Source organism: Enhydra lutris, unplaced genomic scaffold (assembly GCF_002288905.1).
Source record: "Enhydra lutris kenyoni isolate GAN:26980312 unplaced genomic scaffold, ASM228890v2 scaffoldscaffold12, whole genome shotgun sequence".
NCBI lineage: Eukaryota > Metazoa > Chordata > Mammalia > Carnivora > Mustelidae > Enhydra > Enhydra lutris.
The window spans coordinates 6,557,228-6,572,757 of NW_019154096.1; the positions used below are offsets into that span (position 1 = coordinate 6,557,228).

The window sequence follows — 15,530 nt, forward strand, 5'->3', positions numbered from 1 at the left end:
TGGGCTGATCCACTGAGGAGTGTTTGGGGCAAGACCCAGGGTGTGATGCCAGGAGATCTCCTCTCCCGCAGGACCGTCTGGCTGGACTTCCATTTGGCTCGTGTCCTCTGGCCACCGGTTGGTCCTAGTGATGACCCAAGCTCCTCTAGGGTGCCTGTCAAATGGCCAGAGTCCACTCCGGTTTCATATTTCTGAAGAACGCCCACCTTATCATGTTCCTTGACCATCCAGATTGCTCTGAAGCAGTTTTCAGTATCAGTGGCATTTCCAGTAGATTTTGTGTTCTCTTCCACCATCTACATGTTGACAGATGTGAGGGACATTTCTTGAGATATGAGCAGATGTGAGTGAACCCCTGCATTGTGAGTAATGCGGGTGCTCAAGACCGTAGCCCTTCCACCGTCACTCATGGTCTCCTGAAGGGGGGTGGGTGCAGACAGACACGTTACAGAAAGCACTGGAACAGCAGCATACACAGAAGGAAGAACACCCCACCTTTTTGCAAAGTCTGGGTTAGCTTGAACTTTATTGCCATTTCACTGGTTGTTATTTGATGGGGAAATTAGGAGTGGACATCTGTCCATCTTCATTCCACAATCAGATTTGGGGTTTGGTAGAGCGGAGCCTGGGTCTCATTTGTGCCAATACCTCCCAGTTTGCTGACGGGAGTCACTGGGGAGGTGGCCAGGAGGACAGACTTAGTGACATCCATTTGAGAAATCCTGCTACCAAATTTTCCTCCTGGAGGATTTTCTAGAGCTTCTAATACACTAATACATGCTGCCCTCTCTAGAAGATGCTCTAGTATGCAGTTCCTCAGACTTAATTCAGATTTTTTATTTTTTGAAAAGAGCATTTTATCAGATGATTATTCTACAAGGCATACTTGGGAAATACTGCCAATACTGATTTCTAGCCATGAACCCTACGGATCCGTGCAGGTGTTTTTGTAGTTAATACAACATTCACCTTGTGAGGGAAAGAAGTTAAGCTCACTCTTAGGGTGTTTTCACAGTGAGAGTAGACAGTAGCTCTTGGATAGGATAGAAGAATTGAGAAAGGAGAAAAAGGATGTGGGATCAACAGACCCCTCTCAGTGCTGGATTTAGGTATGGTTTTTAAAGCACTGACAACAGCCCTGTGAGGGGGTATTTGACTCTGTTCCTTTCACAGATGAGTAAGCTACAGCTCACCCGGGGGTTACCTGTGGGAGATCTTGAGTCCAATTATGGTCTGGCTTCTGCTGATGACATATTTCACTAACCATGGTGATCTGTTATAGAACTGGGTCTTTGTTCTTAACTTTTCTTGTTTTAAATTATAAGTGTTGCAAAAGTTGTACATGTTTATTAAGGAAAAACAGGTGGGACAAGAGTAGAAAATGCCCCGCATGGAGGAAAAAGGGATTCATTGGTATTTTTGCTTGTTGTTGGACCAGATGGTCCTGAGGCTCAACGTTTCTGTGATTCTCTCCTATATCTGTTAGGTTGCTGGGTTTTATGTACACGTGAAAACATTTCTCCACCGGCTAGAATGGTAAATGAGGCAGATTTGCTGCCTGATTTCAGGTTATCTCAGTGAGCAAGTGATCGCGGAGGGAGCCCCTGAGCCATCCGAAGTCCTGTTGCGTTATTGCTTAGGCAACACGCCTTTGGAGAGGCTGTGATACGGTCGTGCGGGGTGTCCTCTGCTGCTCCTTCCGGGAAGGCGAGCCGGGGAGCCCGCAGTCCCTAGGGCCAGTGGGGGCGGGACAGACGTGGCCTCCGCAGGGGCCGGGTCTGCGTCCTCCCGACGCGCGCGCTCTGGGCCGTGCGCCCTGCAGGGACCTGCATACAGCCCCCTCCTAACTGTGTCTCTTGCCTCCGCAGAAGGAAGATGGCCGGGGCGCCATGAGGTGAGCGCGCCGGCACCGAGAGCCCCCGAGAGCGGTGTGCGGGCTGCGGGAGCGAGAGCGGCCCCGCACGTCTGGCCACGCACGTCCCCGGCATGAGGCCGGGCAGCATGGGCGCGCCCCCGCGGGACCGCTGACCCCCGCCCGCCGGGACCATGAAGGAGGTGGCGTACTGGTCCCCCAAGAAAGTGGCAGACTGGCTGCTGGAGCACGCCATGCCCGAGTACTGTGAGCCCCTGGAGCACTTCACGGGCCGGGACCTGATTGGCCTGACCCGGGAGGACTTCACGCGGCCACCCCTGTGCCGCGTGTCAGCCGACAGCGGGCAGCGGCTCCTGGACATGATCGAGACCCTGAAGGTGGAGCAGCACATGGAGGCGCACAAGAACGGCCACGCCAACGGGCACCTGGGCGCAGGTGCAGCCGGCCCCAGCCCCGGCCTCCAGGCCAAGCCCAACGGGGTGCCCAACGGCTATAGGAAGGAGATGATCAAGATCCCCATGCCGGAGCCGGAGCGCTCCCAGTACCCCATGGAGTGGGGCAAGACGTGCCTGGCCTTCCTGTATGCACTGGCCTGCTTCGTCCTCACCACGGTGATGATCTCGGTCGTCCACGAGCGAGTGCCTCCCAAGGAGGTGCAGCCCCCGCTGCCGGACACGTTCTTCGACCATTTTAACCGGGTGCAGTGGGCCTTTTCTATCTGTGAAATTAACGGCATGATCCTCGTAGGACTCTGGCTAATTCAGTGGCTGCTCTTAAAATACAAGTAAGTAAAGCGACAGCTGTGGGACACCGGGGCTGCGGGGTGGGGGGCGGGCGGGGGGGAGGTCTGCCTTGCAGACGTCTGGTAGTCATTGTTGGGAAGTGAACGTTTTCAAGCAGTAGGAATCAAAACATACTAGCTCCTTTTTTAATTCTGATTTTATTATTTTAAACTGCGTGCCCTGTTGAGCCAGCGAGAGCTCTGGCAGTCGTAAGTAAGAAAATGCTGTGTTTACTGCCTGTTTGGTACAGGATTCCTACAGAGCGGTGACTGGGGCTCTGGAGATGATGTTCTTCCGTTTTCACAGGGAGGAAAACCCTCATGGAGCACAGGCTATCGAATCACAGATAAAGTACCCAAACTCGGGGTCATTAACCCACCAAATAAATTGTGAACAGTCGGCCTGGTGGCCGTGTGGCTGTCCCCACGCAGGCTCAGACAGTGGGCCCCTCGGCAGGGCGTATTTAAAGCTGTCTCACACACAGAACACGGAACAGCGGTTCCAGAGTGCCGGGGGCCGTGGGGAGAAGACATCCTCAAGAAATGACTTTGTTTAGGCCCGTGGAGTGCAGACAAACCTGCATGGCTTTCTGCCTTCTAGAATGTGCGCCACTTAAAAGAACATGTGGCTATTGCATTGCGGTTTCTTAGGCTTTTAAACGGGCACATTTTAGTTTCAGGTAGATCCACTTTTTTTTTATTATAACTGATTACTTTAACCTTTATTTCTTAATTAAACACATTAGTCCGGTAGTTCCAGGATACAAAATTAACCAGTTCTGAAGTGGTTAATGATAGCAGTACACAGATCAGTCCTTCCTCGGGGGAAGGGTCCCCTCCCTGACGCCTCTTCCACAAGCCGCGTGGCTCTGTCCAAGGACGGTGGGACATGCCCCACGTTCTGCTTGCTCTTAAAACCAACCTGGTTGTCAAGCAGGGGCTGTTGCCCGGCATTTGCTAAGCCTCCAGCCTTGAACGAGTCTCTCTGGTAGGACCCTACCAGGCCGAAGCTATGTCCCAAGCTCTGAACTCCGCGCAGACCCCCTCCGGCAAGCTCTGTGTTGGGTTGCTTGGGGTCGACTAAGCGCCAACATTGTTCTCCTCCTCGGTGTCTGCTTTTCCCTGTTAGTGGACTGTCGCTGTGGCTTCCGTGCATGGGAGCTGGTGTGTTGAGAAGCTGCACTTGTGTCCAGTGGACTGTGTTTCACGACCCACAGTACAGTTGAATGTTAAGGAAATCCTCTTAAATCAAGAAAACAAACTGCAGACCAAGAGTCTGCACCGAACTTTATCCAAGAAATGATGAGTTTTTTCCTGGAATGTGTTTGCACCTTGAAAATTCGATATCCACAAGTGGAAATGAGCACAGCGCCTGACTGGGCACTGAGAGGGGACGGTCAGCCTTTGTAAAGGAAGTTGTTTAAGTGAATGGTATTTATTTTGGGGTTGTCTTGTCTTGGTAGTGCCACGGTAAAGCTAAGTTTAAAATAGAAACCATGGTCTGGGCTGTGTTGATTGGTTAGAAGACTTTTTGGTGGTTTGTTCACTTAGTTTTAACAGGCTAACTAGGTAGGATAGTGTTGAAATGTGAGGTGCTCAGAATTTACTAAGTTACATTCTTTCAGCCACCAAACTTCAGATCTGCTTTTGATTTCAAACTTTTTTTTCTCCCCCTGAAAGCCCTTTAGAAAAAAATGCCAGTATGTTTTGCTTTACAAAGGCAGGGTCAATTCAAATTATGTTTCCTGGGTTTTTCCCTGATTTTTATTGTTTTGTGTATTACGAGTTTGTTTTCTCTTTTTTTTTTCATAAAAATTTGCACATGCAAGAGAATAATTTACTGCTCTAGAATAAAACATTATCTGTCAGTCATACTGTGTACAAATTCAGATGTGTCACAGAACTGTGACTTTTAAATAACATCTTGTTCTAGGAAGTGTCCTCACAATAGGGCTTGCCTTTTTTGTCTTTGTTTTTTTTTTTAAGATTTATTTATTTATTTGACAGAGAGAGAGAGAGAGAGAGAGATCACAAGTAGACAGAGCAGCAGGCAGAGAGAGCAGAGAGTTGATGCGGGGCTCGATCCCAGCACCCTGAGATCATGACCTGAGCTGAAGGCGGAGGCTTAACCCACTGAGCCATCCAGGCGCCCCGGCTTGCTTCTTTTAAGCAGATTACTCCTTGTTTCTCTCAGCTGGGACTTCTCCTCAGATCAGTAGCGATTTCATGTTTTACTGGTATTAACGGCCAGTGCCATAGTCATTTGGGCATTGAAATGACGCAGCGCGTTAAGCTGTGAATCCGTTGGTTCACACCTTGGGCAGAATCAGGCCAGTGCGCGGCTGCAGGGCCGCCTGGGTCTAGCCCCCGTCAAGCCCCAGCATGCCAGTGATATGGGCCAGTCTCTAAGTTCCCAGAGCTTGTTTTTTCTCACAGATAAAATAAGGGCCTCCTAGTCTAGATGATATCTGTTATTCTGTACAACTATGTTTTGTTTCAAACATGATCAAATGGACCAGTTACGTTTAAAAAGTACTAGCCGAGGAGCGGTTTTTGTCCAGAAGACATCCAGCTCAAGATTCTTTGAAGTCTTCTCTCGAGTTTCCCTGTTGGCAGGAGACGGACGCAGGAAGGGGAAGCCAGCGGTCATGATCATCCAGCCCTGTCTGCCTCCTGGGGTACATCCCTGGCTCCCCGGCTCCTTCCTGGGGAGGCCCCTCTTCAGAGAATGCGACACAGCAGAGATGTAAGGTGGAGGAGGAGAGATTGAGATTGACAGCTAAGCAGCTCCTGTAAATAAACTCCTTTCCTTGGCTCTCATCAAGAGGATTAGAATGCTTGGTAGGGTCAGACGGCTCGTTTCCAGTCATTTGGCTCTCCGCACTTCTGGTTGTGGGATATTCTCTCGAACAGAGCTGACGTCTCACTCTGTGCTTGTCTGCTGTGTCTTGCCCTCTCTCCCCCGCCTCCCCCAGAGGTTTGCCCCTCAGGAGCACAGCTCGCTTGCTCCCAGGAGTTAAGCTTGTTTGGCCAGTAATTCCCCAAGGGCATTTGACTTTGACTCTAAGAGTCTCCGAGCCCTCAAAGGACTCAGTCTAGTTCTTCCTGCTTCTGCATCGTACGCTTCTTAGAGAATTGGAGGCTGAAGCTGGAGAGGATAATTTATTGAGCAATGAGATCACTAAAATTTGGGCCAGTAACAAGCCCTTCAGCCAGATGTGTGAGGCTCTGGAAAACCTTGATGCCGAATTTGACCTTGAGACATGTTCTGCCCTTCGCTGTATACGGGTGTCCTTTACTATTAAAACACGAGTTTTGCTTTGTATTCACATTTTTTTCCTCCTTAACATGTTCCCCTCATGTTTATATGTGTATATATGTATCTGTACATACACATACATTCATGTGGGACTTCCACGGCATTACGAAGTGGAAAACAACAATAATGCCCATCTTTGGGAACTTTTCGATTTTTAAAATTGTAAATAATGTTGTCTCCCCATTTAGAATTGGACTTCCAAGCTACCGACTAGGAAAAAGCCCTGGGGAGTCTCTGCATTTGTGTCAGACTTCACTGCAAAACAGGTATCCCTTGTTTTTGGAAAGCATGACAAAGCGTATGTTAACCTTACTCATCTGGTAAGGGCTCCTCATGCACGGCTGAGAGGTCGCTCCCACGGCGTGGGACCCATGTGGCTGAGCTCTGTCAGGACGGCGTGAGTCCCCGACAGAGAAGAAGATCAGGGAGCAGGGTTGTGGAATTTCTGAGTCTGTCCAGGGTTCTCCGGCCACTAGAGAAAGCACTGTGACCTAGACCCACGGTCGCAGGTGCCAGAGACTCCACTTGTCCCCCACCCAGTCACCATGCTTCTCTTCCAGCTTCCTCCCCCTTCCAGGCGGGCAGTGGCTTTTCCTAGAAACCTACAATGTCTCCTTTCCTTCCACGCCGAGAGCCCCTGCGTTCTGACCCTCTGACTTCAGGTTCTTCACTTCTTGCGTTCCCGTGTAGTGCTGGGTGCTGGGTGCTCTGGGGGAGTCCCTGTCCTGTTCCTTAGCGTGGATTCAGACTCCTTCGTAATCTGGCCCTGGTCTGTCCCTGCCTCCTCTCTGACCCCTCGGCTCGTTTCCCCAGAGCTCATGTCACTGTGCTTTCTGCCCCTCAGTGCGAGGGTTAAAGTTCCTCCAGGGAAAAGAGTCCATCCCGCCTGTCATTCATCTTTATGCCCCACTGTGGGGTACCGAGGCTGCCAGACAGAAAGTGCTTATTTACATTTGTGTGTTCCTTCACTTTGTCTTTACTGAGCAAACTACCGGTGCTGGGCGCTGCTCCCGCCCCCGGGGTGCTGCCCTGAGTCCTCCTGGAGCTCACGCTCTGGCGAGGGTAAAGCAGACACTCAGAACGAATGAATGAGGCCCCGGCGGTGTTCAGGGAAATGGAGAGAATTGAAGCAGTGTGCCGGCCTCCATGCTGGGGATCGCGGGGAAGGGGTGCTGTTTGATACGGTCACTCAGAAAGGCCTCTGAGAGGTGACCGTTGAGCAGACCCCTGAGTCCAGGTGAGGGGGCGCCGTGCAGGTGTGTGGGGCAGGAGCCGTCCAGATGGGAGAGGTGAGCACAGAGGCCCCGCGGCTCCCCTGAGGCACAGCCGAGGGTGCGTGTGGTCCACTGAGCGGAGAGGAAGTGGTGACGCGGGAGGTCAGCAGGGTGTGGGCGGTGGACCCGCGAGAGGGCAGCGAGGGCCGCGGGTGAAGCGCTGGGATACTGTCCCAAGCGTGGTGGTGGGTTGTCAGAGGAGAGTGATATGATCGGGTCAGTATTGTTTAGGAACCGCTCTGGCTACAGTGTAGACACGGACAAGCCAGAGTGGCCGGGGCAGCCGGCGGGATGCCACTGCAGCCACCAGGAGGGACGATGGCTAAGACTTGACGGGACGTCTGAGGGCGTCTTATGCTGGGCCAGTGGGGAGGGATGGCTGGCTTCGGGTGCATTTGGGGTTCCCTCTGTTTTCCAGCCACAGGGCTAGCTGCCACTGCAGAATTTCTCATAGGAGATTTTGGGGTCTCTCTGTGAATCCTGAATTTTCTACAGAATTGAATGAGGAGATCGAATTCACTAATGGGAGTTCCCATAACCTTGCTTGAATCACGTATGTATCCCAGCAGCTGTTTTCTCCTGTGGCTACTTTTGGATGAGATGGTTGCCTAAAGGGAGTCGCGTGAGTCTGTCGGGTTTGCAGGTGGGGACAGTTTAAGGACGAGTTAAGTGTCCTTGGCGGAGAAGAAAGGGAGCCGCTGGGTAGCTGAGATGCAGAGTGGAGTCGAGTCGAAAAAGCTGAGTGGTCGAGGCCCTTGGGGCCCGGCGTAGAACATTCCGGCATAAACAGTGCGAGGAATTCCAGAGACCACAGCCACAGAGTAGGATTTAGAAGTCGATGGCGTCCTAAAGGGAAGGAGGAGCAGAAGCGGGGAATGGTGCTCGCAGACCCGCTGAAGAGCTGCCACGACCTCTCTGTCTAGAGGAGCTTCTGGGGCCATGCTCCTCTGCGGGAAGGAGCCCGTGCAGGCTCCCTGTGTGGCTTTTCCAGGGTCGTGCGCCGAGAGCACAGACGGGCACCCTGGGTGGCTGGTGGCAGTGTGTGTGTTTCACGCTCAGAGACCACTCTGGGAAGGACTTGTTTTGTCTTTCATCCTTGATGAACGCTCTGGCTTTGAGGCCCTTGTTCAGCAGTAGGGTATCAGCAAACCTAAGGATGTGGGACAGCATCACCTCTCCCCTGCAAGAGGGGTCTCGTTTCCCACAGTGCCACTGTGCTCGCGGGCAGCTGCTGCCATCTGATGCGGACTCGGCTCGTGTGGGCTTTTGGTTCACTCCGCGGGCTGGGCTGGCTGGGAATGCTGGCTCATTCCTTTTACCCCGTTTTAACTCCACGACTGTTCACAGTAAGCGGATTGGATCAGAGGACTCCTGTCTCTTCTCCTCTGATCCCCGAGGCAGTTTAGGACATGGTTACTGTCCGCCTCATCCCTGTTGTTTTCAAGTCTCTGATGGCTGTGGTCAAGTTCTTCACAGCTCAGGGTGTGGCGCACCTGACCAGAAGCTGGCCGTCTTGCTCCCGTGCAGTGGGGGCCATTCCTCACGCTCTAGGGGAGGGTTGCCTTTACTGTAAATTGACCTCGTGCTGAGGACCACAAGGCTGGTCTGTCGTGGGGTGTCAGGACGTCTTTACGTTCAGTTGTCGATGGAGAGTGATCAAGGGCGAGCCAGCAGCACTGAGCACAGCAGAGCACGGGGGTCGTCTTCTGGCAGGTCTCTGTTCCGCCTTTGGGGGCACGTGGCTCCTTATTTGACAGGTCAGCTGTCGTGTTCCTCAGTCACACTTTTCCGCTGAAGACTGCTGACCAGGAGTGCCCAACCTTATTTTCTTGCTTTCTGTTTCCAGCAAGTTCTCTCCTCCTTTGATTCTGACCCCTGACCCCGTGCCTCTCCCCCACCCTCCCCCCGTGCCTCTCCCCCACCCTCCCCCCACCCCCACAAGCCATCTGGGCTGAGATCCTGTTTCCTTTCCTTCTCTGGGGCCTTTCCCTGTCCTGTTATCTTCCTCTGTGACCCTGACCTCCCAGGCTTGTGCAGGCCCCTGCTCCCCCTCCTTCTCCAGGGTCGTCATCCATCACCAAGGAAAGAGCGTCACTCTAGGAGCTGGGTGAGGGGACTCACTCCCCTGCTCCTCCCCTGTCTCGTTCCCACAGTAGCTGGCAGGTGGGCTCCTCTTATTTCCTCATTTTTACCAGGTTGGATCTTAAGACCTACATGCTAGTCTAGGTCCCAGGAATTGTAGGGAAACTAGTTTCACCCTGAGGAGCTCCCTAAATTCAGGAACCACAGCAGTTTAGGTTTGAAGTTAATGGAAACGTTCTAAGAGGCTTTCAACAGAGACTCAGGAGAAAGGGGGCAGAGAGCAAACAGGTACATAGGGACAATACACATTTTCATTTGTTAATTTTTATTTATAACACCGGAGAAAAGGAAGTCCCAGCAGCTTCCCCACAGGCAGTTTAGATGAGAAGCAAAAAGGAAACAAAAGTACCTGTCATGTTGCCAGACATAAACAGTGGGTTTATAACCTTTCTGATACTTTCCTGTGCACGCTCAGATATGTATAATATATATATGACTGTGGGTTTTGTTTGGTTTGGTTTTTTTAAATGCGGAGCCTGATGCGGGGCTCGAACTCACGACCCTGAGATCATGACCTGAGCTGAGCTAAGAGTTGGACTCTTAACCGAGTGAGCCACCCAGACGCCCCTATACGAGTGTGTTTTTAAATAGTATTATATTTGCCTTCTACTTTATAGCATACCCAGGGATGTCCTCTTTCCCTGCTTCTCTTAAAAATCCATTAGGGATGATCTGCTGTAGAAGTCGTCATGTCTGTCCCCCACCGGCCTGTCCTCATTGCGATGGAGGCAGCCACGTGCTCGGTTACGCGGTAAACCCTGCTGGTGTCAGATCACCTGGGCCTCGGGCTGCTCACTTTCCTGAGCGAGTTGCTGAATGACTGTGGTGGCACAGCTTCCTCCCCTGGGAAATGGGGGTCCTGCAGTAGCGTCTGTCTCAACGTTGTCACGCACATGGAGGGAGGTGACATGTAGGACGTGCCCGACAGCGTCCCACCACACGCCCTTTTCAGAAGCGGCACCCCTGCCCTTCCTCGATCTCAGGCCTGACCCCCCATTCTTGACATTAGGGGCCCGTGAATCCCACCGGGGCTCCTGGCCATCTCTGTTGCTGCCCTCGGTCTCCATTGTCCCCTCTCAGCCAGGCCGGGCAGGAGCCTCCTGCCGGTCACTGTGCCGTTTGTCGGCTCAGCAGAACACCCTGTCACTCTCTGAGTACGTTGGTGGATGTCCCCCTTCTCCCAGCGCAAACAGCTTGGAGGCCAGAAGGCTGGTGGTGACCGGGGAGGTCCTGCCAGATCCCGGGTCGTCAAGCCCTCTGCCCTTCCCCCTCCTCATGCTCAGCAGATGTGCACATGCTGGCCTCTGTCTGGAATGTCATCCCGTCCCGTCCTGTCATCATCGCCTGGCCCCGTGACAGCCTCACTCAGTTTTACCGTTTACTCTTACCGAACACGCTCCGTGTTTACTTACTTACCTGGATTAAATGTAGATCATAACATCTACATTTATTACTTACTTACCTTGGTTATTGTCTGCCTCCTCCACGAGCAAACTCGCACCACGGTTCTGTCTCCATTGTGCTCCCCTGTATACTGCCGGTGCCCACAGTGATGCCTAGCGCCCGTGTTCTTACGACATGAGTAAACAGGTTATAGCAGCAGCTTGTGTCACATGAGTGTTGCCCTGTGCTAGTTGCTGGGCCTAAAATTCAGTAAGTGTTCGTCACTGCTGCTGGTAGATTTGCTTATTACGGTTTTAGAAACCCTCTGTGAAAATGAGAGCGTGTTACTTTTCAGGTTAATCCGTTAGCCCCAGGGCAAACATGAATTGTTCTGTTCCGCCAGCAGTGCGAACCAGCCCCTGAGTTAGGTTCTGGTGCAGGAGAGATCTGGCGGTATGTGTACGTCTTTGCATCACGTATGTACACATACAGCTGTTCATGTAAAATCGGGTGTACCAGGTATGTGTTTGTGTTACGTATACACATACAGGTGTTTGCATGTGCTGTACTTATAGGCACACGTATATACGTACTCAGATATGTACTCATTTTTGTTACTAGCCTGAAAACAGCAAAGCCCCCTTGACTTTAATTCTTTGTAGCTCTTTCAAGTAGATCGTGTTGATGTTATCATTCACATCTTGTAGAGTAAAATTTTTTCTTGATGTTATGATCTGCATTTAATCCAGGAAGTGATACATTTTTATAAAAAATGGGTTGAGTGGGGACAGTTTTGTCATGTGATCTGTTCTTTGCAGATTCCCTAAACCAGCGTGGACCATTTCCTGCACTTAATTGACGACTGTATTGTACTGCACATCTTTTACCTGGGGCTGAGAAACCGTAGCTGTAACCTTTTTTTCCCCTTGCCTTGTCAACTTTGTTAGTAAAAAGAGCAGCTAATTGAAAGTCTGGACACAAGGGCCTGTTGCGGTTCTTATTGACTAACTCTGCCCCCAGGCTAGCCTTTAAACTCTTCACACTCTCATTTTTCCATCTGTAAAATGGGACAGTAATAGACGCTAAGCAGGAACATGGTTAAAATAATTAGTACCAAAGATTTAAAAAGCCAACTCAAAGAGATTTTACAAGGCAGAAAGGTACTCTGCACGTGCAGACATGTGTCTGGGATGGGTCCAGGGGCATGTCCCATTCTCCTGATTCACAGAGGGTGCCGTCCACCCTGTGTAGGGCATGTAGGAAGTACTACATGAGTTCTAGGTCTCCCAGGAGAGATGTATGTTTACCCTTTGTTTTGCAGCATTTATTCCTTCCCTTTTGTTTATTTCACAGACCTTTCCTTGTAATCCTCTTTCCTAAAGTACTGAATTAAGCCCTGGGTTTTCACGGCCCTCCACCTGGAGCAGCTGAAAGCCCGGTGGGGGTGGCGAGGAGACAGGCAAGGAGAACGGAGGACCTGGTCCCCAGGCGCCAGGGGTTTGCAGTCCTGCTGGGATGAAAGCGGTGATCTTAGCAAATGTACATTTCACTATACGTGCCGGCAGGCTGCAGAGCAAGCATCAGTGCAGATTAATTCTGGCCAATCTAGGAAAGAATTGAAAGGAGAAACGTTTATGGAGAGAAGCAGGAAGGGCCTGTCAGAGGGAGTAAAGAAGCAGTGGTCTGAGAGACAGACTGCGTGTCTACAGGTACTGTCGGGAGTCTCGCCAGGACGGCAAGATGAGGCCGGCAGGGCTGTATTGAAGAGCTTCCTCCTGTAGAAGGGGTGAGACACTCTGTTGCCAGTGGTGGTGCCAGCGGCACGAATGAAAATACCACAAGGTAGAACCAAAGTTCCGAAGTGATTTGGAGGATGGAGTGGGACTGTCCCTTTGGGGACATCTGGAAAGCTTCATGCAGAAGTGGCATTTGGGGTGGATGGGGGGAGGGTGGTAGCATCCAGGATCATGGGAGAAGCCAAGGAAAGAGATCTGGGGCAAAAGCAGGAAGCTAGGATCTGAGAGAATAATGAGTGGCTCTTTTGCCCAGGGCGGTGGGCTTTATGTTTGCAAGATACAACAGGTAACGGGGTCAGGTTGAGGGGCGTTTGAACTCAGTGGGAGTACTGAGCAGTTATCATAATCCAGGGAAGCCAAGGGCTCGTAGCAAGGAAATACAGGGAGGGGAACACATTTGAAAACTCTGTGGAGGGAGCTTCAGCGGCATATGGGACATATACGTGGGGTGGTGGTGGGGAAGAGCTTGAATGAGGAGGCTGAGTTGAAGTGCACCAGGGAGCTTCTCCAGGGGCTCGTCTCCAAGCCCTGAGTGACGGGCAGTGCCCTGGGAGTCCAGGTCCTACCTGAGGGAAGGAGGGACTTGGCAGTGTAGGTTCCGAGAGCACCAGCAACACTGGGCTGAACTTCAGTCTGGAGGACATTACAGAGACCGGTGGGAGAGGAGGTGGAGAGAGGTGGGCCCGCACATCCGGGGCCTCCTGGGCTTGGTAAAGGATTTGGATTCTATTTAAAGTGTATTTGGTGGGCGCCTGGGTGGTTCAGTGGGCTAAGCCTCTGTCTTCGGCTCGGGTCATAATCTCAGGGTCCTGGGATTGAGCCCCGCATCGGGCTCTCTGCTTGGTGGGGAGCCTACTTCCTCCTCTCTCTCTCCTTGCCTGCCTCGCTGTCTACTTGTGATCTCTGTCAAATAAATAAATGAAATCTTTAAAAAAATAAGAAAAAATAAAGTACATTTGGCAACCATTGAAGGGTTTCTTTCTTTCTTTAAGATTTTATTTGATACCACAAGCAGGGGGAGTGGTGGAGGGAAAAGGAGAAGCAGAATCCCCGCTGAGCAGAGAGCCCAACGTGGGGCTCAATCTCAGGACCCTGAGATCATGATCTGAGCTGAAAGCAGTTGGTTAGCTGACTGAGCCGCCCAGGTGTCCCCATTAAAGGGTTTCAAAGGACACAATCTGTTTATCTGTTTCCAAAAACTGATGCTGGTCTGGTCTGTGTGGAATGGATTTTAGGGAGGCATGGGTGGAATTAGGGACAGCAGGTGGGAGAAGGAGAAGTCCAGGTGAGATAGAAACTGAGGTGTGGCTGCCATTTCAGATGGACCAAGTAGACACGGGCTGTAAGCGCAGCTGAGCGCGGTCTGCAAACAGTGACGGGAAGTGGGCACATTTCATGATAGCGATCTAGAAGGGTTTGTTTCAGTACTCTCATAATTAACACAGTTATTAAAGTAGTATCAAAATTCTTATTTTGGAGAGTTGTGCCTATGAAATACGACCTACAACACTGAGAGTGAAAAATCTTGAGTTACGTAGATTTTCCTTTAAAGATTTTATTTATGTGAGAAAGAGAGCACATGCCTGTGAGCAGGGGGATACAGAGGGAGAGATAATCCCAAACAGACTCCCCGGAGAGCTTGGAGCCTGATGCCGGGCTTGGTCTCACGACCCTGAGGTCTCGACCTGAGCTGAAACCAAGAGTCAGACGCTTAACCGACTGTGCCAAGACTGTGCCACCCAGGGCACCCCTGAGTTTAAATAAATTTTTTTTTAAAGATTTTATTTATTTATTTGACAGACAGAGATCACAAGTAGGCAGAGAAACAGGCAGAGAGAGAGGGGGAAGCAGGCTCCATGCCGAGCAGAGCCTGATGCGGGGCTCGATCCCAGGACCCTGAGATCATGACCCGAGCTGAAGGCAGAGGCTTTAACCCACTGAGCCACCCAGGCGCCCTTAAATAAATTTTTAAACATAACTTAAATGTGTCAGGATGTCAGCTCATCTCTAAGTACACACGGTGTCGTCTCAGGTAAAATTGGGATTTCCTCACAGTCCGACACCATTTCCTGAGTCTTTTCTGTGTTGTGTGATACATTTATAGGCAGCTTGCACTCGGAACCTCAGTTTTCCCATCTGTGAAACAGGGTCACGTTGCATTGCAGGTGACTTTAAGGACTAAATGGCACAGTGCTCAGCATAGAGGAGAAATTTGGCAGAACCCTAGCTGCTGTTAATAACAGCTTGGAAAAACCCCTCCTTAGCATTTCTTTGATTCATAAGGAGGAGGTGAGGCAGCCTTTTGCTGGCGAGGAAGCAGAGTTCCAAGGAAAGTAATCAGGACTGCCCAGGTCACCACGTGAGCCTTTGTTAGAGGTGGAGCTAGTGCCCGTGTGGCGATGTGCTCCCGTGCCTGGTCCAAGGCTGTAGCTGGTCCCCGGACCTGAATGGGGCCCTGGCTTCCATGACTGTGCCAGAGCCGGGGGTCTCCCTGACTCTGTGCCCACCGTTACGTGCGCTCCCTCTTGTTTCTTGCCTCTGGGTTTAGGATTACTGCTTCGTTCCGTTGCTGTGTGTCAGGGCCTGTGTGTTTCCCAAAGCCAGGAGCTTCCATAAAGAGCTTGCCGACCAGGTCTGAGCTCAGAATTACTCTATGTTTTCCGGCTGTGGATTAGTTGCAAGAGACAACTTGTGGGAAACGAAAGAACTTTCTAGTACTTAAATTTTACACAGTAGTGTGGTTGTGGTTATTTCTTCCACCATTCTTTTTCTTTAGAATTTTAGACTATTGTGCCAAACGCCAAAAACAATGTCCTACTGCTAGTTTTGGTAGTATTTAATCAGGTTTTGAGCACATTCTCCTTTTTAAATACAGATGTTAAAACGTTTAATAAAGTCATCCGTTCTGGCCATAACATCTTCTTCTTCTTCTTCTTTTTTTTTTTTTTTTTTTTTTTTTTTT

At 51.0% G+C, this 15,530-nt stretch overlaps 1 protein-coding gene across 1 annotated transcript in view; it reads left to right on the plus strand.

The window, feature by feature from the left end:
• The window catches only part of LOC111145303 (sphingomyelin synthase 1), a 260,654-nt gene that overhangs the window by 220,160 nt on the left and 24,964 nt on the right, over positions 1-15,530 (plus strand). The window contains exon 8 of the mRNA XM_022500142.1: positions 1,869-2,657. Coding sequence (XP_022355850.1) covers positions 2,047-2,657 — 611 coding nt within the window. The 5' untranslated portion in view covers positions 1,869-2,046. The remainder of the gene's footprint in view (positions 1-1,868; positions 2,658-15,530) is intronic.